General features: G+C 45.9%; 1 protein-coding gene across 1 annotated transcript in view; it reads right to left on the reverse strand.

Moving 5' to 3' along the window:
- TENM4 (teneurin transmembrane protein 4) overlaps positions 1-27102 on the reverse strand; it is a 450745-nt gene that overhangs the window by 332297 nt on the left and 91346 nt on the right. The window contains exons 3-4 of the mRNA XM_056858091.1: positions 20503-20791; positions 16979-17248 (exon numbers count right to left, since the gene is read on the reverse strand). Of these exons, the coding sequence (XP_056714069.1) occupies positions 16979-17248; positions 20503-20725 (493 nt within the window). The 5' untranslated portion in view covers positions 20726-20791. The remainder of the gene's footprint in view (positions 1-16978; positions 17249-20502; positions 20792-27102) is intronic.

Consider the following 27102-nt stretch of genomic DNA (forward strand, 5'->3'; position numbering starts at 1 on the left):
CCCCTTTATCTTTGGAACTCCCTTCCACTGGAGGGTTGCCAACCTCCAGGTGGAGCCTGAAGATCCCCTGGGATTACAACTGATCTCCAGACCACAGAGATCAGTTCCCCTGGAGAAAATGGCTGCTCTGGAGGGTGGGCTCTATGGCATCATATCTTGCTGATCTCCTTCCTCTCACCAAACCCCACCTGAAAGCACCAGGAATTTCCCAAACTGGAGCTGGCAACCTTATTCCTTAGGGCTCTGGGCCAAAGCAAGAGAAGAAAGAGAGGACGAGGCCACCCTTTCATAAGGATGGTGTTTCCTAGGGAAATGTATTTGTAATTTATGGGCTATACAACATCCAAGATAATAGTTATCTGAGAGGCTAGATGTGGGTCACTGGTGCAAAAGAAGAGGCCGTTTTGGCTGAGGCTCTCTCAACGTTTTCTCTTACTATTTCTGTCTCTGGGAGAAAAAAAAATAAAACCTTCACCTGCATGACATATATTATAGTGGGTTGGGGAGGGGGGGGGATTAAAACCCCAAGCCTAAAACTCAGACCACCTTGTCCAAAAGAAAACAAAGCCTCTACGAGAGCGGAGAAATCTGGGCTGAATTTAGACCAAAGTCTGCCTTCGCTTGTTTCTGCGGCTTTGAGTGCAAAACCCGGCCTTGGGGTCGCATGGTTTCAACTAGGGGTGGTTTAACCTTGAATTCCAAATGGAACCTGCCAAACAAGGAATAGGTTCACGGGGCCTGTAATTGCCAGATCCACAGCTGGTAAAAATTGAGCAGGCTCAGGGAATTTCAAGGGCAAGACCGTTTAACGAAAAATAACAAGAGCAGGAGAGAGAGAGAAAGAAGGAAGCATTGTATAGTTTTCCTTCGTCCTAAATTACACACAAGTATTTCGACCATTGGCTTTCAAGCAGTGTTTCGGAGAACGCTAACCTCCTTCCAGACATAATTAGAGGCACCTTGACAATAGGAATGGTGGGCAAGATTCCACAAAGGGAATGTATACCCATTAAAACATTTTAGAAAAACGAGGCATGGCCTTTATATGTCCCATTAATTCCAGAGAGAATAATAGATAGATTTGGGGCTGGTAGCACCTTAGAGACCAACCAGATTTTCAAGGTATGAGGTTTTGAGAGTCAACGGTCCCTTCATCACCCAACAAAGCTAGCTTCGACCCACAAAAGCTCATACCCTGAAAATAAGGTTGCCAACCTCCAGGTATTACACTTGATCTTCAGATGACAGAGATCGGTTCTCCTGGAGAAAATGGCTGCTTTGGAGAGTCAACTCTGTGGCATGGTGCCTTGCTACGGTCCCCCCCTCCCCAAACCCCACCTTCCCCAGGCTCTTCCCACAAAATCTACAGGTATTTCCCAACAGAGCTGGCAACCCTACAACCGAAAACCTTATTGAGATCTAAGTGACAGCACTTCATTGTTATTCACCCTGACTGGGATGGTCCAGGTTGGACCGATCTTGCCAGATCTCGGAAGCTAAGCAGGGTTGGTGTTGGCTAGTACTTGGACGGAAGATCCCCCAAGGAAATCCAGGATCCATATGTAGAGGCAGGCAACAGCAAACCATCTCTGTTCATGCCTTGATTTGAGGGCAAAAAACAAACAAACAAAAACACTTTCACACATCCTGGCCCCAGACTACTTTAAAGGTTTAAAGGACTCCGAAAGGTTAAGTAACCAGCATTTTGAAAGGAACGAATTGAGGTAGGGGCAAACCTGTTGTTTCTCCAAGGTCGCAAAGGAAGCGTTTTGCAGAGATGAAGATTGCCCTCGGGACTCCAAAGATCTTCGCCATAAAACCATCCTTCCTCCCGCTTGTCAAATAACTTCCCTGCCCAACCTTTTATGGCTTCTCAGGAAATGTTTATTGCTCAGAAAGTAACTAATCATTGGTTGTATGGGAGTTTGGATGCAATTAAAAGGATACCCTTCCCCCTCTTAAAAGGCAGAACATTTCTGAGCTTCATAATTATCTTGGCTTTATAACTCGGCTTTATTACCTTCCAAATATACAACGCTCCTTTTAAAAAGGGGGAGAGAGAGATAATTGGCTCTTTGCAATAATGCCGCCTCCTAATGTTCACTGAATACTCCGAATGATCACCCGCATAGCATGGGTGTTTTGCTTCCCCCGTACCTGGCGTGGAAAAGTTTTCAGGGCAAGTGTTAGGGGATTGATATATTAAAAGCGGTTGTGCCGAAGGTAAACGGCGGACAGGAAACAGCGGGACGAATGATGCCCGTCGGAAGGGCTCACAAACAGGTTTGAAGGCAGACAGGCCTTTTTGAGAGCTGTGCTTTGAGCCTCCTTTCCTGCAGCATCAGCCCTGTGTGTGCCTGGTGATGCAATGTGCATGGCAAAACAGATGTAGGAAGACTGCAAAGACCAGAGATACGGGTTTTGTCCCCCGTCCCCGTAAGTCAAGCTGTATTTTTTCTTCGACCGAATGCTCGTCTCCCGTGCGCGTGATGAACCCTCCTCCTTTTGCAACTTTCCCAGGTTTTCCAATTGCTGTATTGTTCCAATTTAAACGTATGTTTCAGGGTGGTTCCAAGAGACTAACGGTGTGTTTCAGTGCCCGGGTTGACTCCCCACCGGGAGACTGCCTGGCCCTGGTGGCAGCGGTGGCGGCGGCACTTTCCCCCCCGGACCCCGCGCCCTCTCTCTCTCTCTCCCCCTCTCCGCGCCTTCACCCACCACCGGCTTCCCCTCGCCTCCACCTGGGTAGGGTTGCCAACTGCCAGGTAGTAGCAGGAGATCTCCTGCTAATTCAACTGATCTTCAGCCGACAGAAATCAGATCACCTGGAGAAAAATAGCTGCTTTGGCAACTGAACTCACATTTAAAAAAGCTGGAAGTTTTGTTCACAGAACTTCCAACGTCGCGTTTGGCCTCAGATGGTAAGCTTAGGAGCAGGGCTTGTATCTAGCACTTTATATATATCACCAAGTAACTAAAGACACTTTAGTAATGATATTAAACAATAACACATAACCCAAAGCCTGATACACAAGGCCATAAGGGCATGCTTGCTGGCGCATTGGTCCTAAGAATTGTGCTATGACTTTCCTTCATTTCCCCTGATTAAATAGGATTCTGGGGAAAGCTGTTTGATGTGTTAATATGCGCCACAAGCAAATGTCTTCCAAATTAGCTCCACTGCGAGTTCTTCTGATTTGCCACAGAGATAAGCGTGAAGGTTAGATCTAAGGTCAATGACGGTACGTATTTATTGGCCGACTCTCAGCTTTGGAGCCGTTGATATTGAGCTTGGCTAAGAAATCACCTCAGAATGAAGTAGGGCTAATCGATAATCTACAGCTCTTTTTGCATATTGATAAGATGACCCGTGAAGAGTGGCGGGGAAAGAGCACAGCTGAGACCGGCAACCTCTCCCAAATAAACAAAGGCTGCCGGTAGGGCAGAAGAATTCCAAAAGCAAATTCTTGCAGTGGCATTTACAGAAGCGATTATCATGGAAGAGGGTGCATGCTTTTGAGTTAAAAAGGTAAAGGTCCCCTGTGCAAGCACCGGGTCATTCCTGACCCATGGGGTGATGCCACATCCCAACGTTTACTAGACAGACTTTGTTTTACAGGGTCGTTTGCCAGTGCCTTCCCCAGTCATCTTCCTTTCCCCCCCAGCAAGATGGGTACTCATTTTACCAACCTCGGAAGGATGGAAGGCAGAGTCAACCTTGAGCCTGCTACCTGAAACCGACTTCCGTCGGGATCGAACTCAGGTCGTGAGCAGAGCTTAGACTGCAGTACTGTGCACTCTGGGCCACGAGGCTCTTGCTTTTGAGTTACCCAGAATGTTTTATCAGGCTGGATTTTGATTACAAAAAGAGGCAGGGGAGAACACGATGGTTAAAGCATGGGAACAGTCTGATCCAGGGGTCCCCAACATGATGCCCATGAGCACCATGGCACCTGCGGACACCATTCTTGGCTTCTGCCAAGTGTTCTTAGAAAGTGGCCAGGGCCAGGTGGGGCTTTTGACCAGCAGAGCTTCTCATTGGCCACTAGATCCGACTGGGCTGTGCAGATTAAAAAAAGAGAGAGAGAATATTGCTGTGGCCGCAACTGTGGCCACAGCACAAGGATCTTACAGTCACCTTCCCTTCCCCTCCCCACAACAGACACCCTGTGAGTTAGGTGGGGCTGAGAGAACGCTAAGGGAGCTGTGACTGGCCCAAGGTCACCCAGCTGGCTTCATGCGAGGAGTGGGGAAACCAACCCAGTTCATCAGATTAGCCTCCGCCGCTCATGTGGAGGAGTGGGGAATTGAACCCGGTTCTCCAGATTAGAGTCCACCACTCTAAACCACTACTCTTAACCACTACACCACACTGTCCAGTAGCACCTTAGAGACCAACGAGATTTTCAGGGTATAAGCTTTTGAGAGTCAAAGCTCCCTTCCTCATATTGATGAACAGGGTTAAATGTTATGGCCTCTTTGCCCTGGTTTGTGGGCTTCCCAGGGGCACATGGTTGGGTGTTGTGGAAAATAGGATGCTAAACTACATAAATGGTTGGTCAGATCCAAGAGGGCTCCTGCTACCTTATAGGGTTGCCAGCTCCAGATTGAGAATTACCTGGAGATTTTGGGGGTGGAGCCTGAGGAGGGCGGGGTGTGGAGAGGGGAGGGACTTCAATGCCATACAGTCCAATGGCCGAAGCGGCCATTTTCTCCCAGGGAACTGATCTCTATCATCTGGAGATCAGTTGTAATAGTGGGAGATCTCCAGCTAGTACCTGGAGGTTGGCAACCCTACTACCTTATGACACCAACTTGAAGAAAAAAAAACACCTTTCTCTCTCTTGTACTGGTGACATGCTCACTGTCAAGCCACCGTTCTAGATCACAGGGTTTCAAATGCATTAAAAGGTATCATGTTATCACAGAAGTTATTCAGCTGTGACATTTAGTTCTTTGCAACAGTAGGTAGGTCCGACCTATTGCATTCCTGTTTCGGTTTAAAGATTCCAGGGTGCTTTGCTGCTAATACATCACTGTCAGTTCCTTGCAGAGACTAACCAAGAATTCCTCCACCCATTTTTGTTCTGGGGACAAGCTAACCGAAACTTCTGTCCCGCAGAAGCAAATCCGGAGGAATGCTCAGACTGGGCAGACGTCCACGCCCAAAGGAAATCTGCTTGGAATTCTACAATGGAATGAAAAGAGGCTGTTTTCTCCCCAGACTATTAAAGGTTTACTTCTAAAATGTTGAAAATATTTGTATCTGGTTATGGAAATGGAGAATAGAAGTTCAGGTGGTTAAAAATAAGACCTGAGCTAGACAGGGAAATGGCAGAGATCCACCCACGATGCCATGGCTGCTGAGGGATTTCTATAAAGTAGAAGGATACGTTGGGGGACTTGTTGCCAGGCTCAATGTAATGAATTGGCTTTCACTTATCAAGCCCTTCATGGCCTTTGACCCTCATATCCGTGAGACCGTCTCTTAGAATCATAGAGTTGGAAGGGACCAACAGGGTCATCTAGTCTGGAGGGGTCTGGAGACCAAGTCCTATGAGGAAAGGTTGAAGGAGCTGGGTATGTTTAGCCAGGAGAGGAGAAGACTGAGAGCTGATATGATAACCAACTTCAGGTACCTGAAGGGCTGTCATATAGAGGATGGTGCCGAGTGGTTTTCTGTTGCCCCAGAAGGTTGGACCTGAACCAACGGGTTGAAATTAAATCAAAAGAGTTTCTGTGCAAACATTACGAAGAACTTTCTAACAGTGAGAGCGGTTCCTCAGTGGAATAGTCTTCCTTGAGAGGTGGTGAGCTCTCCTTCCCTGGAGGTTTTTAAGCAGAGGCTAGATGGCCATCTGTCAGCAATGCTGATTCTATGACCTTAGGCAGATGATGAGAGGGAGGGCATCTTGGCCATCTTCTGGGCATGGAGTAGGGGTCACTGGGGCTGTGGAGGGGAGGTAGTTGTGAATTTCCTGCACTGTGCAGGGGGTTGGATTAGATGACTCTGGTGGTCCCTGCCAACTCTATGATTCCATGATTCTACCCAAAGAAGCGTAGATCATTTTCCTATTCTCTATTTTTTAGTCCAATTTTTATAGTCTATTTTTTCTTAGTCTAACACTCTAACCACTAGACCACGCTGGCTCTCAAAAGCACAACAGTCCGCTAGGACATGGAGTCTACCGCTTTCATATTCAGGGAACATTATCCCATACCGTTACAAACCTTTATCCTGAGAATCAATCAGTGCCGGCAGATGGCCAATTATATATTTCGGAAACAACAGAAGCGAATGAATTGTGAAGGCAGAGATCAGAAAACTCAATCAGAATTGTTATACACTTTAATCTTGCTAATAACAAGAAACAAACCTATATGCAAAAACACACAGGCGCATGAAGTGTTCATAGGAAACCTGCTAAAAAACATCCACAGCAATTTGCCACATATTTTTTTAGATAATTTATATGTTGCCACTCCAGAGACCTGCTTGAAGCAGCTCAGAAATTAATAACAATGCCATAAAATAATAGAAACAACTACCATAAACTACCAATTCAAGGCACTAGTGTTGACCCTTAAATCCCAATACGGTCTGGGGGTAGCCTAACTTAAGAACTGCCTACTCCTATATGAAGACCTGACCTGGATATCCCAGGCTAGCCCTGTCTTGTCAGATCTCAGATCTGGGGCGGGGCCACGACTCAGTGGTAGAGCATCTGCTTGGCATCAATCCAGGTTCAATCCACGGCATCTCCAGTTAAAGGGACTAGGCAAGTAGGTGATGTGAAAGACCTCTGCCTAGACCCTGGAGAGCTGCTGCCGGTCTGAGTAGACAATACTGACTTCGATGGACCGAGGGTCTGATTTAGTATAAGGCAGCTTCATGTGTTCATGTGTTCAAGCTAAGCGGGGTCGGCCCTGGTTAGTACTTGGATAGGAGACCACCAAGGAAGTCCAGGGTTGCTACGCAGAGGCAGGCAATGGCAAATCCCCTCTGTCCATCTCTTGCCTTGAAAACCCTATGGAGTCATCATACATTGGCTGCAACTTGATGCCACTTTCCTCCACCACCACTCCCTTATGAACCTAATTGTCCACTCTGGTCATCTCTAGGGACCCTGCTTTCGATGCCCCGCCATTTGAGGTTAGGGCCATTTTGGCTGTGGCGCCAAAATGGAACTCCCTCCCCAGGGACACTCGCCTGTCCCCTTCTATCACTGTCTTCCGCCAGTGGGTGAAGACTTTTTTGTTTCATCTGGCATTCCCTCAGACAATCCCTCCTCCCTAGCCTACATTTTTAATTGATCTCACTTTCACTCTCTTTCTCTGTATGCAGCTATGTTAGCTCTTGTTTTCAACTCATTTTATGATGTATTTGTATACTGCTCTGTTTTCAGCAGTTAGCCACTTTGGTGGGTCTAAAAGGTTCCAGTGGCAAAAGAAGGCAATTAATGTTGACATTCTGTACAGAAAGAAGATTGAAATAAATCCCGAGTGGAATTTTCTTTTGGTAGCAATTTTTTGCCCTGAGCTGCAAGTGTGGAGGCAACTGAAATTTCAGCAGTGAGGGAAAAGACAAAGGCAGAGAAGGGAAAAGCAAAGAAGAAGAGCTTGTTTTTATATCCTGCTTTTCTCTACCTTTAAGAAGTCTCAAACCAGCTTACAATTACCTTCCCTTCCCCTCCCTACAACAGACACCCTGTGAGGTAGGTTAGGCTGAGAGCATTTGGAGAGAACTGTGACTAGCCCAAGGTCACCAAGCAGGCTTCATGTGGAGAAGTGGGGAATCAAACCCGGTTCCCCAGATCAGAGTCTTCCGCTCATGTGGAGGAGTGGGGAATCAAACTAGGTTCTCCAGATCAGAGTCCGCTGCTCTTAACCACTACACCACACTGGCTCTCTGGAATGAAGGACTGGTTCATCTTTACGAATCAGCAGTCACCGAGGAATCAAGCTCACAGCACTGACGTAACTCAATTCAGAGGATGAATGAAAGAAAAACAGGACAAAAGCGAGCCGGCACTAGGTATAAAATAACACCGCCTACAGAACTAAACAACGGCTTTCTTACAGGAGGGTATCCAACCCTGCACTGTCACACTTGAGCAGTCTATAAGATCTCTAACCAAAGGCTGGGTAGGGGTAGGAGATGGTTCACAGAAGACAGCAAAGACAGCTTCCTCTTTGGAAAGAAGCACCACGATGGGCTCGTTCACGGTTTATAAAGCAAGTGCGGGGGTAAAAGTCCAGTCCTGCATTTTATGTTAAGCATGTGCATGATGCACACGCACCGATAAGTACATGCAGACATGTGTGGCCGGCCTGCGTAACTGGAGATGCTTGAAAGCAGATGGTCCTGGGGTATAAAATCATGCTCGGGTTTATGCTTGAGAGCTGGCAAACAGATGTCCTACATTATCCGATCCTTTTTTAAGACGATGCACAGTTTGGTGTGGGTCTGCTTTCAGAGGCTAATGAACTAACTGTTGGAGGAACCATATGTCGGACCAAAGTGCAGGCAGGACAAAATAATACTAATAATTATACACTTCTCAACCCTTCGTCTTGAGCTATCTTCGTTGTGCCGCCGTGATATTGCCTACACAAATCTGAAGGAGAGGCAGCGAACTCAGTGATCAGCCAGAGAAGGAACGTCTACGAACAGATGCACAATGTGACAGCTACCCCAATAGATGGAAAATCTCTTCATAAACATGACCTTTCTTTAAAAAAACAACAACCAATGTGTTGATAATGACCCAGGGCATCTCATCTACTCTTGAGCTTGCTATTTTAATGTGCATCCAGTACCAAGACACTGGAGTCATTTATGAATGGGTACTTTCATTCACGTTCACACACACACACACACACCCTGGTCTGTCTCGGTTGTTCCTTGGAGTTATGCATGAGTTCTCTATGCATTAGAGATGACCTCCCTGCCAGCCCTCACAAATAGCAGGACTTCCCATTCCTCTGTTAACCCAATTCTTCCCTCTCCCCTGAGCTCAGTCCGTGTGGAATCTCCGTGCATAAGGCAAAGTATCGGATATGCAAGCTTGGTTTCTCTCACAGCCAATTGCAAAGCAGCATGTAAAGAGGCAGGGATTCAAATGCTTCCTGCTTCCTTGGAGCTCTTTCTGAGCAGAAGAAAGGCTTTTTGAAACCAAGGCTTGGATTTCTCCCCTCCCCTTCCTTTCAGATTGCTCCGGTTTTTGGTTTTTGTTCTTAAAATGCTTTTTTTATGCAGCAATTGGGTTTTTTTTGGGGGGGGGAGAATTTTCTCTCACAGTAAGCATTACAAAGTAAGCCAATTACAAAGCAGCATTTAAAGGGGGACTTGATTTGAGCTTGGAGACGGCTGGTGCATAGATTCCCAACAGGAAAGTGTGGGTCCAGGCAGCAACGAACCTCAGCTAAAACTCCCATGTATAAATGACCTGAGAAAGGGCAGGATAATTCTCAACCTATATGAGTCCTGGAAAGCCATGCTTTAGATCTCATTAATTCTGTCAATAGCTATTCTGCAGCAGGAGTCTTCCATGGGCACTTGTGAAATAACAGCAGCAAAAACGCAAGAGTGCTTTTGGAAACAACTACACGTTGATTATTATTTTTAGAAGACCAAAATTGGAGGGGACATCCAGAGCCGGACAACCACAGGTTTCCTTGGCCAGTCAGGAGACAAATAAGAACAGAAGAAGAACCCTGCTGGATCAGACCCGTGGTCTATCTGGTCTGGCATCCTGTCTCAGATAGTGGCCAACCAAATACTCTGGAGGACCAACAACAGGGCTAGAGGCCGAGGTCTTCCCCTGATAAGAACCTAAGAAGAGCCCTGCTGGATCAGACCAGTGAGGGTCCATCTAGTCCAGCATCCTATCTCACACAGTGGCCAACCAGCTCCTCTGGAGGTCCAACAACAGGGCGCAGAGGCCAAGGGCTTCTGGTGTTGCCTCCTGGCAGTAGGATTCAGAGTTTACTGCCTCTGAATGTGTGGTACCTTATTAGTCACCATGACTAGTAGATAAGAACATAAACAGACCAGCTCACTGATAGGTTGGAAGAAGATGCTGTTTGAGGAGGGACCATGGCTCAGTGGTAGAACATGACCTTGGCATGCCGAAGGTCCTAGGTTCACTCCCCATCATCTCCACCTGAAAGGAGATCAGGCAGTGGGAGATGTGAAAGACCTCTGCCTGAGACTGGGGGAGCTGCTGCCAGTCTGAGTAGACAATACTGACCTTGATGGATTAAGGGTCTGAATCAATACAAGGCAGCTTCATGTTTTCAAGAAACTGGTGGTCAAACACTGGCATCTTCCAGCCTATCATGGAGCTGATCAGTGACGGTCAGTTTCTCGCAACAGATACATGGAACCAGGACAAGGAGGTGAAAAAACTGCAGGTGCGCTCATTAAAAATGCCAACTTCAATTTTTTTTCAAACTGATTACTTTGTTCTTACAAATAGAATCTGGGAAGATTAAAAAAAAACAAAAAACAGGAGGCAAGACAGAAAAAACGTTCTTCTAAAAAGCAAACAGCAGACTGTGGCTGCAGATTAACAACTGGGGTAAATAATGAATAATTTGTAACCCTAAGATTACACAGTAAATTCCCAGCTCGGTTAATTACCCGGACGCATTGAGTTATGTTTACAGATCGCCAATTAGGTCAGTATGATACAAGGCACTTTTTTTTTAAGCAAAGGAAAATATTAGGCTAATACAATTGGCCTATAAATTGTTTTAAGATAAGGAGTCGGAACTATGAAGAAAGGGTGAGGGACGGGGGAATGTTCAGTCCGGAGAAGAGGAGGTTGAGGGGGGACATGATTGCTCTCTTGAAGTATTTGAAGGGCTGCCACTTACGGGAGGGCAGGGAGCTGTTCCTGTTGGCAGCAGAGGATAAGATTCGCAATAATGGGTTTAAATTGCAGACAGAAAGGTACTGGCTGGGTATTAGGAATTTTTTTTTTACAGTAAGAGTTGTTCAAAAGTGGAATCAGCTGCCTAGGGAGGTGGTGAGCTCCCCCTCATTTTAAGCAGAGGCTGGGTGGACACTTGTCAGGGATGCTCTAGGCCAGAGGTTCCCGAACTGTGCTACGTGGAGCGCTTAGTGCTCCGCGAAACATCTCTTAGTGCTCCATTGGGGGCTCAATTGGTTGCAAAGTCACAGTCAATGGTCTTGTCCTCCCATTAACAATGAGTGTGGTGCAGACAGGGTTGCCAAACTCCAGGTAGCACCTGGAGATCTCTCGCTATTACAACTGATCTCCAGCGTGAGATCCAGCGTGGTTTAGCGGTTATGAGTGGTGGACTCTAATCTGGAGAACTGGGTTTGATTCCCCATTCCTCTACATGAAGCCTGCTGGGTGACTTTGGGCTAGTCACAGTTCTCTCAGAACTTTCTCAGCCCCACCTACCTCACAAGGCATCTGTTCTGGGGGGAAGGCGATTGTAACCCACTTTGAGACTCCTTAAAGGAAGAGAAAAGTGGGGTATAAAAACCAACTCCTCCTCCTTCCAGATGACAAAGGAAGAATCAAACCAGCTTACAATCACCTTCCCTTCCCCTCTCCACAACACATACCCTGTGAGGTAGGTAGGGCTGAGAGAGCTCTAAGAGCTGTGACTAGCCCAAGGTCACCCAGCTGGCTTCATGTGGAGGAGTGAGGAAACAAACCCGGTTCTCCAGATCAGAGTCCACCACTCCAAACCACCACTCTTAACCACTACACCACGGTGGCATTCTCCCCTCCCCCAAACTCATCCTTCCCAGGCTCCACCCACAAAATCTCCAGGTATTTCCCAACCCAGAGCTGGCAAAACTAGATGCAGACCAGGAAAATGTATATTCTTCCATGAAAAAATGGAAAAGTCATTGTTTCCTGCTAGGTTTGAGTCCAGTAGCGCTTCAGAGACCACTAGGTTTTGGGTATAAGCTTTCTGACCCAGGGAGTTTTGACTCTCAAAAGCTCATACCACGAAAATCTTGGTGTCTAAGGTGCTACTGGACTCAAATCTAGCTGTTTAACTGCAGACCAACACGGCCACCCTCTGGAACTATTGTCACTGTTTTCTGTATTCCTGAAAACACACCAGCAAATTGACTGAGGGAACTGGCTCAGAGACACATGAAGCACCAGCTGGCTTGATCACACGAACACATGAAGCTGCCTTCTACTGAATCAGACCCTTGGTCCATCAAAGTCAGTATTGTCTACTCAGACTGGCAGCGGCTCTCCAGGGTCTCAGGCTGAGGTCTTTCACTTCACCTACTTGCCTGGTCCCTTTAACTGGAGATGCCGGGGATTGAACCTGGGACCTTCTACATGCCGAGCAGATGCTCTACCACTGAGCCACAGTCCTCGCCTCCCCGTCCAGTTTCAAAGATCCCTGCTGCCCTTTACTTGGCTATTTAAGGAAAACGGGCTTTAGGTGTGTGTGAGAGAGAGCCATTTTGAAAATAGGGATGAAGAAAGAAAACACGCATGGAGATTTTCTCCTTACCCCTAGTAAATTAAACTTTCTGTCACACCTCATTTGTCCTTTTTTTATAACAAGTAACGCATAACAGGAATGAAAAAAAAGCGTACATGCACACCCTCCAACTTCGATAATTCCCTCGTAAAAAATAAACCCCTCGAATTCAAAACTGCTGAGGTAGTTTGGTCCTGGTAGTGGAAAACGTCGGTAATTCTCTCAATTAAAGAATGTGTTATTAAGATTTTAGAGTTCGCATACATGGATAAGCTGATAAATAAAATCACTTTTACTGTTCTGTATGCGTGGGAGGGGAAAAACAGAATCCAGTCGCCGATTATTGGAACGGATACAACGATCTGACAGGAACGTTAAGGAATTTCTTTCTGTAATAAATAAATCTTTTTGTTTCCCGCTGTTGTTGCTGTTTCTCGTTCTAATAAAATGTATTAAAATTGAAAACCGAGAATATGACTTTTTTTAATAGAGATTTTTTTGGGAATAAAACAGCCGTACGTTAAAAAAAAAAAAATCTAAAGGACCTACTCTACCAGTATATGCCTGTGTGTACATTAAGAGCTGTCCAGTTATGCTTGCTGGCAGGGAAGTACAATTACAACTAGTCAGTGAGGGGACAGGCGTTTTTGGCACTGGTTCCCCAGCGTGGAATGGATTGCCAGAAATTATCTGGCAGCTCCCGATCTTGTCGGCTTTTAGGAAAGTCTGTGAACCCTGCTTTCTTTAAGGTGGCCTGTGCGTAGCTCTGAGGAGTTAGCGGGGATGTGTTTCTTTCTGCAGAGATCCCGGGGATCTCCAACCTTTCTGTGGTTTGAGAGGCAGCATGGCGTAGTGGTCAGGAGCGGTGGACTCTAATCTGGAGAACCAGGTTTGATTCCCCACTCCTCCACATGAGCAGCAGACTCTAATCTGGGGTACCGGGTTGGTTTCCCCACTCCTACACATGAAGCCAGCTGGGTGACCTTGGGCGAGTCACAGTTCTCTCCGAACTCTCTCAGCCTCACCTACCTCACAAGGTGTCTGTTGTGGGGAGAGGAAGGGAAGGAGATTGTAAGCCGTTTGATTCTCCTTAAAAATGGTATAGAGAAAGTCGGCATATAAAAACTAACTCTTCTTCTGTTTGTCTTTTGCCTTGAAAACCCTATGGGATCGTGATAAGTCGGCTGTGACTTTATGGCACTTTACTCCATTCAAAAGTGTAACTCTGCTTAGGACTGTATCGAAAACAAAACAAAACTGAGCTTCCATTAAAAAAAAGACCTTGCAAAGTATGAAGCCATAAAACTACCAAGGCTCTGGATATATGGCCATCAGAATTCAATACTGATTATTTATTTTGCATAATTAATGTGAAAACATAACAAAAGTTGCTGATGTTAACATTCGACGGGAGAAAAAAAAGGAGCTTTAATGGACGCCATAAAACCTTCTGTTGACAGCAGCTTTATAAAATTCCATATTGACTGCAGCTAAAGGCTAATAACTTCTATCAATAGTCTGCAATTAATATTGACCGATAAAAACGAATCCGGTAAACTCCCTCGTTTCGTCGCATTCCTTTGCACTTAGTACTCACTCCTCCTGAAGCAAGATTTCTCATCTGCTGAACTATGGCCTTTATAAAACCTTGAAGGTTCTTGGAATGACTTGGTGAGCAGCTTTGGAGGATCAAAAACAGCACCATCAGTTGCAAGAAAGTCCCAACTAGACTCGAGTCCAGTAGCACCTTAGAACGTTCCAGATGTGCTGCTATTTACAGTAAAGTGGACTATGGCCTTTTATGCATAGTCGGTTTTTGCTGGATCTGCTGCTCTCTAACTGCACACTATTTGCAATCGAATTCTCAAAACACTATGCACAAGGGCTTTTTGCCCCGAAGAAATTCTAGGAATACCTAGTGATCAATTATGCATCCCCAGAGAAAAAGCAGAGCTTCTGAATCACGCGTGAGTCCCTCCCTCCTGAAAACGCGGCTTTGTAATTGGCTGTGGTGTATTTTTTTTAAATACATCGCCAACATCCGCCAGCCCCACTACGAGATTCTTTCATTTGATCTGAACCAAGTGGCCTTTTTACAGCCAAAGCAGAGAAGTGTCCAGACACCCCCCCACCCAACCAATTCGTTTCTGGCTATCTCAATGTAGAGGTCACAAGTACATAAAAACTCTCTGTAGTCTTGCACTCGCAAACAAACCAAAACAGGCTTTCATGCATATAACACAGGGAATTTATAAAACACATGCCCCATTTCTGCTACCTTCAGACTGTTTTGTCTTCTGATTCCTCCTATCAGGTTTCTCAGATATGATCACTGAAATGTTTAAAACCCAGTCTCTACAAGTTTGGGGGTGGGGAGAAGAGGTTTATTTTGTTACTTATTTGCAAAATTTATATCCCCCTTCCTACCCTCACAAGGGCCACCAAGGTGGATAACAATGTAAAGCATGCATGATAAAACCACATTTTAAAACCATTAAAATCATTAACCCCCCCACCCCAAAACATGCATCATTAAAACGATTTTTAATAAACTGTTAAAATATGTACAAAACATAAAAAACAGCAATTAAAACATTGGGTCAGGAGGGAGGGATCACTGAGGGAATGTTAGGTGAAACAAAAAAGTCTTTGCCCACTGGCAGAAGACAGTAACAGAAGGGGACCGTTGAATCTCCCTGGGGAGAGAATTCCAGAGATTTGGTGCCATGACCAAGAAGTCCCTCTCCTGGGTTGCCACCTGCCTAATCTCAGAAGGCACCTGAAGCAGGGCCTCTGAAGATGACCGCAATGGTCAGGCATGTTCGTAAGGGATTAGGTGGTCCTTCAGGTATATTTGTCCCAAGCCACAGGGCTTTGAATGTCAAGACCAACATCTTCAATTGTGCCAAGAAACAAATTGGAAGCCAGTGCAGATAGGCCAAGACAGGAATGATACGGTCCCGACAACCCACTCCAGTCAACATCCGGGCTGCGGCAATCTGTGCCAGTTGAAGTTTCCAAACACTTCTCAGGGGCAGCCCCATCTAGAGGCCATTGCGGTAATCTAATCTAGATGTAACTGTTGCACTCAGCAAGGCTGACTCGAGACTCTGTGGGCGGAAATTGAGCGCCATCTGTCCTGTTTTTTAAAATTTAAACTAAGAACTGCTCAATTTTAATTAATATGGTATGATTTTAATGTTTTATTGTATTTTATGTATTTTAACAATGTGTGGTTGTTGTTACCTAACCTGAGCCCGGCCTTCGCCGGGATAGAGGGCGGGATATAAATCCAACAAATAAAATAAAATGAAGGTGCAGAGTCTGTTGGGCCAAAGCCACAAAAGTCAGAGGCTAAAGCAATTCTCCATTTCATGGAAGGCTGGTTGTTTAGCTTTTTGGTTTTGTTTTTTTTAAACACCCTCATGTAACATATTTATTATTGCCGAACAGAAGCTTAATAGGTATCACTTGCTGACATTAAACAAAAAACGCAGCGGGTGGCGTATGACCAAACCATGTCACAAGGCTTCGTATACCAATGCAAACCAACACCCCCACCCCCCAGAAATATTACCATATGTCACAACCACCCGGTACAAAACAGCTAAGCAGGGAACACTTTAGATATTTTAATGTGAATTTTCTAGACAAATTCTCCATCCCTTGGTGGCCGACACAACACATCTATATTAAGAAAACCAGCAAACGTAGCAATTCAATTAAAGGTGTAAATGCATACGTCGCTCACGGCTGCTATCTTTGGTGCTTGTTTTCGTCTTAAACGAGCCGGGTTCAAGCGACAATTGCACACAACGCTTCATTCGCTTTCCTTACAAAACTGCTGACCCGAAAGGTCCAGTTGCAGACAGCACCAAAACTACAAGACACCCGTGAAGATGAGGCGGAGGAGATTAAAAAAAATATATCCTGGTGACCTTCAAGGTTTCATAAAAGACAAGTTTCTAAAAATATTTTCCCTCGTCGCCCTCTTTTCCCCTCAGAAAGCAGCCGGGGCTATTTACATAAGCAGTGGGAGTCACTCAGGATGGGTTTGGAAATTATCTGCTAGAATATCAGTTCGAGAGATAAAAAGGAAAGCGAGAGGAAAAGAGAGCGGAGAAAACGCTTGATAGGGTGAAATTTGAATGCTTCTTCTTTTGGTCTGAAGAGCCCCTGCGAGGAGCACAGAGATTCCTTAACAGCTACTCCCCCCCCCCATGATGAATGTCAGGAATCTCTTCGGCGGTTCGTTTCTGAATATTTTGTACCAGAGCGCAAAGGGCCATGCCAGTTCACTATTAAAATAATGCCATCCCTCCCTTTCCCCTGCTACATCTCCTCACACTCAAGTCAAATCTCCTATAAGACAAAAAAAAAGGCTACTGATGTTTGAAAAAAGAAACAGAACTGAACAAGAAATGGACAGAGATTCTTTTGAAAAAGCTCCAACATTCCCCCATCCCGCCCTGGTGCTGTCTCTTACCGGTTTCGGTGTTTTCGTGTTCGGTATCGGTGAGGGTGAGGTTCGAGTTGGCTCGGCTCGACAAGCAAGAGCTGCGTCCCGATTTGGTGTTGCGTCCCCAGAGTCTCACCGGATGCTCCGGCGACATAATGGCGTCCGCTTCGGTGTCTGCGTCCGAGCCGGCACTCATGGAGTAGCCACAGTGGGGCAGCCCTATATCCGTCCTGTATAAAGTCCCGTGTGGAGGCGTAACGTCTTCGAGGCCCAGTTCTCTCAGAGAAAAGTTGGCCCCTAAAGCAAGGAGAACGGGAAGATTATCTTAGCAGGGATAATACAGAAGTTACCAAAGGATGATGTCTGCATGTGAGTATACTCAGTTGGGGAGGGCGGCTATTATAACTGTGTGATAATTGGAACCCAAATCTCCCTCATCCAAGGTTAGTTGTCAATCTGCTGTACCATACTGGCTCAGCCCAGTTGAAGGAACATAGGCCTTCGTTTGGTCACGCAGGGAAGTGATATGAGAACCTGTTTACGGCCTCTTCAAACTCTTCTCCTGCCCAACATGGCCTCTCTCTCTCGCTGCATTCCGGCACAGCGGCGAAGCCCTCCATCCTGGCAGAACGTTATTGCCTTTTGAATTGCACAAAACCATCCCTTACGGGCCCGTGAGGTCGTCCACCTAGACACCTACCCACTTGACATTTTCCACTCTGATAAGGTCACAGCAGAGACCATTCAGCTGCTGAACAGATGCAATTGTTTAGCAGGCTAAAAATATTACCTGGAAAAAAAAATGACTATTGGATTGGCGTCTAGTTACCCACAGAGCTACATAATCAGTTCAAGGCAGCATGAACAAACATTCAAATATTAGCTCCCTCTCCCTTCAAAAAGATTTATGCAGCAAAGCTGTCTAGACCAATTAGTGATTCTATTCCAAGCCTTATTTATCCATTAAATTCACATTTTTATTTTTCTCTCTGCCCCATTTAAAAAAATAAAAATAAAATGTAGTAGTAAGGGGCAAAAAGTATCTGGAGATCATCTATTCCACCTCTTTTAAATACTGAGACGGGACATAGAAAGGCCCTGCTGGATCAGACCCAGGCCCATCAAGTCCAGAGGTCTGTTCACACAGTGGCCAACCAGGTGCCTCTAGGAAGCACACAAACAAGATGACTGCAGCAGCATCGTCCTGCCTGTGTTCCACAGCACCTCATATAATAGTCCTGCTCCTCTGACCCTGGAGAGAACAGGTATGCATCATTACTAATATTCATTTTGACTAGTAGCCTTGGATAGCCCTGTCCTCCATGAACATGTCCACTCCCCTCTTAATGCTGCTGCAGTCACCTTGTTTGTGTGCTTCCTAGAGGCACCTGGTTGGCCACTGTGTGAACAAACTGCTGGACTTGATGGGCCATGGTCTGATCCAGCAGGGCTTTTCTTATGTTCTTAGACAAACAGATGTTTTGTCATTGCCTGTCTCTGAAACCCTGGACTTCCTTGGTGGTCTCCCATCCAGGTACTAACCAGGGCCAACCCTGCTCAGCTTCTGATGAGATCAGGCTAGCCTAGACCATCCAGGACAGGGTGTACCCCTGTTTTGCAGCTGGCAATATGGAAATATTGACTAGTACTTCCAACTAGTACACTAGAGAAAATACAGAAGCGGCACAATGCAAATTACACGTTATGGAACGGGGAGGGGAGAATCTGAACACAGAGCTTCCGTTTCCTAAGGCAGCTGCATGTTTCTGATAAGGTCTGATCAGCAGACTTCAGCTACTATGTAGGGAAACGGCTATGACTTTTGCGCTTTTCAAACCTGTATTATTATGTAGGTCACACCTGTGGCCGAGTCGGCTCACCACTAAGGTGCTTCCAGCAGGGAAGGACTTTTGCAAGAATGCAGGTGTAAAGGATGCAAGCGGCTTTGCTAGTTTAAACATTTTTTGCCCCTACACCTGGGGAGATATATGCTTAATTCGGCTCACTCCCCATGAAGCTGAAGGAAGGAGCAGACAAAGAGCACGTCGTGAGAGCCCTAAATGAAAAAGGCTAAGACGAAATCATTTGATGTAAAAATACGCCCCGTAATAGCCATCCTTTCAGAGCTTTGGTCTTGTACGTGAAGGGCAGAGAAACTGGGGGGGTGAACTTCACGCCTTTTTAATTAACTGAGACAGATTAAGGTTTCTGACAGTGCTGACAGGCAGGGGACAGTTGGCGCTCCTGCGTTCTGCCAATATGACGGAGTCGGCGGAGAGAACAAGGAGGGAGCGTATGATGAATTAATCCGGAGAAGGCCATTTGGGCCTCCTCACAGAGAAGCGGCCATTCCCATTCAACCCCCTCACAGCGGCAAGCAGCTTCAGACAAACTAACAGAACGCAGACAATTCCACTTGCCTGGGGCAGAAAGAGAAACTGCTTGAGTTTGTACATGGTGGAAAGTAGGGTGGCCAGCTTGCCCGCTTTAGTAAACAACCTCAATCCACCGTGTGACGTCCCTTGCCACTCACACAGGTTACTTACTACCCTCTACACCTCTCTCTCTCTCTCTCAGGTTCATACAATCATAGAGTTGGAAGGGACCACCAGAGTCATCTAGTCCAACCCCTTACACAGTGCAGGAAATTCACAACTACCTCCCCCACACACACCCAGCGACCCCTACTCCATGCCCAGAAGATGGCCAAGGATCCCTCCCTCTCATGATTTACCTAAGGTCATAGAATCAGCATTGCTGACAGATGGTCATCTAGCCTCTGCTTAAAAACCTCCAGGGGAGGAGAGCCCACCACCTCCCGAGGATGCCTGTTCCACTGAGGAACTGCTCTAACTGTTAGAAAATTCTTCCTAATGTCTAGGCGGAAACTCTTCTGATTTAATTTCAACCCGTTGGTTCTGGTCTGACCTTCTGGAGCAACAGAAAACAACTCGGCCCCCTCCTGTATATGACAGCCCCTCAAGTACTTGAAGATGGTTCTCGTATCCCCTCTCAGTCTTCTCCTCTTCAGGCTAAACATACCCAGCTCCTTCAACCTTTCCTCATAGGACTTGGTCTCCAGACCCCTCACCATCTTTGTTCAGGGTACACGTAGGTCAGGACATCACACTCGCCACCTTTCTTGTCTCTCTTAAAATCTTCAGAGAGCCATCACCATTTCACATCTCAGGTCCTCTCTCCCTCACACACAGAGACATCGGCAAACAGGGCAGCCCAGCCCCCTTTAATATCAGGCCCTCACTCACAGAGAGTTATTGGAGTTGGGGGCTCATATGCTGAGTCACACGCTGCCACCATTTATTCATATCCTAAACATGAACATAGACCGAGATATTAACGCACGTGTGTGGTTCTTTCCTTGAGACACAAAGCCCACAGGGTTAAACAAAATAAGAAGTTTTCTCCCCTGGACAAAATGTCCACTTTTCCAGTTGGACTCTATGGCACTGAAGTCCCTCCCCTCACCAAACCCCTCAGGCTCCAACCCCAAAATCTCCCACCGGTGGCGAAGAGGGACCTGGCAACCCTACCTGTTCGGCAGTACTCATCCGCCTCCTGGTGTACCATTTCTTTAACCCGATTGCCGTACGTCAGCCGAGAGTCCTGATCATAGGCCTTCAGAGTCTCACTGGAGCTGTAGGACTTCTGAGGTATTTTGCTGTCTTCGCTCTCCGCTGAGGAACTGGTGTAGCGGCGTTCGGCATCACGGCGTCGGGTCAAAGATCGGTACGGCTTCCTTTCTTTTACATCCATGGCCCTCTTGTCTGTGTCTTCAACATCAAAGAAATGGGGTCTGGGAGGCGATCAGATCTGAATGTTCTGGAAGAGGGAATCAAGGAGCTACATTAGGAGCACAACATATCCAGCTTTTGTTCAGTCTCAGGTGAATCAAAGCTCTCCCTGTTCTCAAGACTGCTCAAAACCCATTGAGGAAATATTTATTTATTTATTTATTTATTTATTTATTTAAAACATCTATTAGCTGCCTTTATTTCTTACGGAGCCGAAGGTTATAGATCAAATCAAGCCTGAACTGACCCTAGAAGCTAAAATGACTAAACTGAGGCTGTCATATTTTGGTCACATTATGAGAAGACAAGAGTTACTAGAAAAGACAGTCATGCTAGGAAACGTTGAGGGCAGCAGGAAAAGAGGAAGACCCAACAAGAGATGGATTGACTCAATAAAGGAAGCCACGGCCCTCAATTTGCAAGACATGAGCAAGGCTGTTAAAGATAGGACGTTTTGAAGGACATTGATTCATAGGGTCGCCATGGGTCAGAAGCGACTTGAAGGCCCTTAACACACACACAGATGAAATCAAGCCTGACCTCTCCCTAAGAAGTCCCAACATGAGATGGATTGTTTCTGTCAAGGAAGCCACAGCCTTGAGTTCACAAGACCTGAGCAAGGCTGTCAACAGTAGGACCTTTTGGAGGACATTGATTCATAGGGCCGCCCTAAGTCAGAAGCGATTTGATGGCACCAATGCAAACAAATGTGCACTGGATTGCAGCCTATGTACATAGAAAGCCAGAGAAGTCTCTCTCTCTCTTAACACACACACACACACACACACACACACACACTAGCTGCCTTTATTTCTTATGGAGTCGAAGGCAGCTTACTTATACATAAAATACACGAAATAAAACACATAAAACCAAAAATTTTAAATCACAATTTAGGATTGCTAGTAGCTTAATCAAATATGGTCCTAAATAAAACTATCTTCCACTACCTCCTAAAGATCAAAAATGAGGGGCCAGGCGCACCTCCTTGGGAGTTTGTTCCATAAACGTGGGGCTGCCACAGAAAAGGCCCTCCTTTGTGTAGCCACCAAATGTTTGATTATTCAATTAGATCAACTTTATTCTCAACTCCTCTCCCTTAATGTCACTGGTCTCATCATATAGCAGAATCTTATGGCTGTGTGATATTCTGATATCATCCCATTGACTGCATATTCCCTGACTGGGTGGATACTTTTTTCATTTCATTTCATTAACCTTTATTGGCATACCAAAAGACAGAGATAGAAAAAAACAACAATATACCTCCAAAGGGCAATACATATAAGTTACAAGTCGGGTTAATAAAACTTTTCTTGACTGGGTAGATACACATGAACACATGAAGCTGCCTTATACTGAATCAGACCCTTGGTCCATCGAAGTCAGTATTGTCTACTCAGACCAGCAGCAGTTCTCCAGGGTCTCAGGCTGAGGTCTTTCACATCACCTACTTGCCTAGTCCCTTTAACTGGAGATGCCGGGGATTGAACCTGGGACCTTCTGCATGCCAAGCAGATGCTCTCCCACTGGACCACAGCCCCTCCCTCACATCCCATGTGACTACTCTAGAAAGGAGCAATTAGCAGCACATAGAAGAAAACTGAATTATATTGCTGTAATCCGGGTGGTTCTGAACATGATCCAAAAGGAGATATATTTGTACTATCTAAATTATTTTATTTCAGGGGGGGAACATGAGTTCTATCCCATCAAAATATGCTGGTTTCCATCCAACACTCAAAACTGGGGAATAATTGATACAGCCATACTTCCAAAATAAATAGGAGAAGGGGAGAAACACGTTACCAGCCAACAGAAACACTCATGAGGTTCGCTGATGAAACAGAATAGTCAGTGGTTTGCGCCTCAGGCCAGAACTTGTAGCCTTTGAATCATGGCGAGATACAAACCAACACATCCTCTAAATAGTCTAATAGGCCACATGCTGGGATTACATACACGAGGCAGGATTTCCGAGGCCAATTCCAAAGCTGCCTTCCAGCGGTAACGCTTGCTTACACAGGTGGGGACCCCCAGGATGTTTTCACCAGACCCCCCAAACCCATTTGCCTCCAGGCATTTTCGAGTCCCTCATAGGAAATGCTCACCTCTGTAATAACAGTGATTTTACAGAACGAGAATCTCAAGCCTAGAGATGGGCACGTTTCCCTCAATTGGGAAAGACTCTCCAACGGGGAGAACATACTCTTATCAAAGAGAATAGGAGAAACTACTGGTTTCTAAGCTGTGGCATAAAGAAAGATTGGCTTCTGCCTAGTGGAGAAGGTTACTCAGTTCATATTATCCCCCTGCTGGGTGGATCGAAGTCCCTGACTCTATAAGATTTACCATCGCGAGAAAATTCTTCTCTGCTGGCAGTATCCACAATGCCCAACGTCCATCTGCAATTGCCATTAGTAAGTTTGCAATAAACGATACATCAAGGGGGGAAAGAAAACCAACAGAAAACCTACAGGGAAATTGAGAGCATTTCTCCTAAATGAGTTATATACAGTTTCCTCATAAAAAAGAAGCGTTGGAAAAGGTAACGTTTCTGATCTACGACACCATGTTTTATGGATTATACAGAATCCAATAATCCGAAGAGGTGTCTTTGGCTCTCTTCCCTCCCAGCACGTTCCAGACAAACACCAGGAAAAGATGTTAACCAAATCTGTAGGAAGAACTAGACATTACGGAAGAGAAACTTGAGCCTAGCTCTTCCCCCACCACCACCTGACATGTCTAGCGAGACTTCCCGTGTGACACAATGAAGTCATCACCATGTGCCTTCGCCAGCCTACGCCAGCTAGTGACTGAATCAGAGGTGGGGAATCTCACAGTAAAAGGATATCATGCCAGACACCAAAGTTCACCAGATGTAATGGACATATGGAGATAACATTTTGGAGGCAGACCCTATGTCTTTTATAACATCTAGTTAGTTTTAGGTGGGTAACCTTGTAGAGCTGATTTGGATAGCCCAGGCTAGCCTGATCTTCTCAGGTCTCAGAAGCTAAGCAGGGTTGAGTCTGGCAAATATTTGGATGGGAGGCCTCGAAGGAATATCAGGAGTGTGATGTGGAGACAGGCAATGGCAAACCACCTCTGAACGTCTCTTGCTTTGAAAACACCACCAGAGGAGTGAAAGAAGAAGAAGAGTTGGTTTTTATATGCCAACTTCCTCTCCTACTTAAGGAAGAATCAAACCGGCTTACAATCACCTTCCCTTCCCCTCCCCACAACAGACACAGATGAGGCTGAGAGAACTGTGACTAGCCCAAGGTCACCCAGCTGGCCTTATGTGTAGGAGTGGGGAAACCAACCCAGTCCACCAGAGTAGCCTCTGCCGCTCGTGTAGAGGAGTGGGGAATTAAACCCGATTCTCCAGATTAGAGACCACCGCTCCTAACCACCACTCTTAACCACTACACCATGCCGGCTCTCAGATGTGACTTGATGACAAAAAAAAAACCCAGTGTTGTCTGCAGTACAAGAGCCAGATTCGAGTCCTGTAAAACCTTAAAGACCAACAATATTTCCATGGTATAAACTCATGAGAAGCAAAGCTCCCTTTATCAGATACCAGGGTACAACATCTAGTTACACCTTGACTGAGCGCCCTAAGGGGTGCAAAATTCAAATTCAGAATTCCACGTTGGCAACAGTATTATTGCTGTATATAATTAGGGTATGTGGGAAAATTTCTGAATTAGCCAAACCAGGAGCTTACAGTCAACTGCGGAGGAAGGGCGATTAAGGGTTAAAAACAGAGGGATATGAACAAGTACAGCTATATGTAGTTAGGCTATATTTCAGTTCAGGGTTGAATATTAAAGTGTGAAGCGAAAGGCTTTATCCCAAAGATGGAATTCCAGTGAAATAAAAGCAATACAGTTATTACTATATTATTAATAATAATAATAATTAAAGCACCTAAGGCTGTGTTAGTCAGTGTGCAAATTAAAAATCTAGCAGCGGTGCCTGATAATAGCTTACAGCCTAACAAGATGATACAAAAGGCACAGGAAATGATAAGGACACACACGCGCATGATCACATGAAGCTATTTTATACTGAATTGGACCAAGGTCCAACAAGAGATGGATCAACTCAATAAAGGAAGCCACAGCCCTCAATTTGCAAGATCTGAGCAAGGCTGCCAAAGACAGGACATTTTGGAGGTCACTGATTCATAGGGTCGCCATGAGTCGGAAGCGACTTGACGGCACTTAACACACACACACACACACACACACACACACACACACACACACACTGTCAAGATCAGTATTGTCTACTCAGACTGGCAGTGGCTCTCCGGAGGCTTAGGGAGAGGTCCTTCATGTCACCTATTACCTGATCCTTTTAACTGGCGATGTCAGGGATTGAAACTGGGACCTTCTGAATGCCAAGCAGATGCTCAACCACTGCAGCATACTGTGCTATGCTGTGCCTGCCATCCCCCCAAAGCGGATGGAAGCCCTAAACTTCCAACATGGTGTAGCGGTTAAGAGTTAGTGGTTAGTGGTTTGGAGCGGTGGACTCTGATGTGGAGAACCGGGTTTGATTCCCCACTCCTCCATATGAGCAGCAGATGCTAATCTGGTGAACTGGATTGGTTTCCTCCACATGAATCCAGCTGGGTGACCTTGGGCTAGTCACAGCTGTCTTAGAGCTCTCTCAGCCCCACCTACCTCATAGGGTGTCTGTTGTGGGGAGGGGAAGGGAAGGCGATTGTAAGCCGGTTTTGATTCTTTCTTAAGTGGTAGAGAAAGTCGGCATATAAAAACCAACTCCTCCTCCTCTTCTTCTTCTTCTTCTTCTTCTTCTTCTTCTTCTTCTTCTTCGTCAGACTAAGATCTGGGAGACCCAGGTTCTAATCCCCACCCTGACAGGGAAACTTGCTGAGTGACCTTGGGCCTGTCACACTCTCTCAGCCTAATTTACCTGAGGTTGTCGCTAGAATGATAAAATGGACAAATGGAAGATGATGTAAACCACGCTGAGATTAGAAAATAGAGAGTATCCTTGGTAGAATCATTGAATCACAGAGTTGGAAGGGACCACCAGGGTCATCACCAACCCCTGCACAATGCAAGAAATTCACAGCTACCTCCCCTCCACAGCCCAAGTGACCCCTCCTCCATGCCCAGAAGATGGCCAAGATGCCCTCCCTCTCATGATCTGCCTAAAGTCATAGAATCAGCATTGCTGACAGATGGCCATCTAGCCTCTGCTTAAAAACCTCCAGGGAAGGAGAGCTCACCACCTCCTGAGGAAGACTGTCCAACTGAGGAACCACTCTAACTGTTAGAAAGTTCTTCCTGATGTCTAGACGGAAACTCTCTTGATTTAATTTCAACCCATTGGTTCTCGTCCGACTTTCTGGGGCAACAGAAAACAACTCAGCACCCTCCTCTATATGACAGCCCTTCAAGTACTTGAAGATGGTTATCATTCCACCTCTCAGTCTTCTCCTCTCTAGGCTAAACATAGCCAGCTCTTCAACCTTTCCTCACAGGACTTGATCTCCAGAAAAGGGCGCCAATGGAGTGATGGAAACAATGCTCAGTCCCAACTTAGTGTGTTCTCACACACATGGAACGGATTTGCTCAAATGGACCAGACAGCTCAAAAACAAGAGGAACGGCCCCAGGCTGTTTCCTGACAAATTGTTATCAACAGAAGGATCTGATCCCGGACTGCATAAAAGCAATGCCCTCGATACACACGCATGCACAAAATTAGCAAATCCATCCTTTATCTCTGGGTACGGAGTTATGCATGAAAAAAAAAAAATAACCCCGCTCTCATTAGAAGAGACTGCAGTTTCTGCTCTCTCGGCAGGCGAAGAAAGACTCGAAGATTATGAGCAAATTGTCCCCCAGCCCAAAAAGCTCTGGAACGGCCATCCTTCCAACCAAATTTAATACAATAAGCATTATGTGTAGGAAGAGTTTCGTGGACCAGAAATTGATTTCTGATTTTCTACGGGCCTTATTTTTAGACCTTCCCTGGCGGAGAGATAATCAGAGTCCAGGGCAAGCTAATGGCGACTGATTAATCTGCGGGACCCCTGCTGCGTCCAAAGCTTAACTTCCAATTACTCTTCAGACTTAGGCGGCAGGCCCCCTATTTGCCACGGGTGCTATAGCTGCAGGGGTGGAGGCGTGGGGGAATAGCACGGAAAGACACGGCATATCAGAAAGACAAATCTTTTATATTCATTTTTTTTAAAGCAGCTCTAATCTAGAGTGATATAGGACCACAGTGAACATAAGAACATAAGAAAAGCTCTGCTGGATCAGACCAAGGCCCATCAAGTCCAGCAGT

The sequence above is a fragment of the Euleptes europaea genome, chromosome 12 (genome assembly GCF_029931775.1).
Source record: "Euleptes europaea isolate rEulEur1 chromosome 12, rEulEur1.hap1, whole genome shotgun sequence".
Taxonomy (NCBI): domain Eukaryota; kingdom Metazoa; phylum Chordata; class Lepidosauria; order Squamata; family Sphaerodactylidae; genus Euleptes; species Euleptes europaea.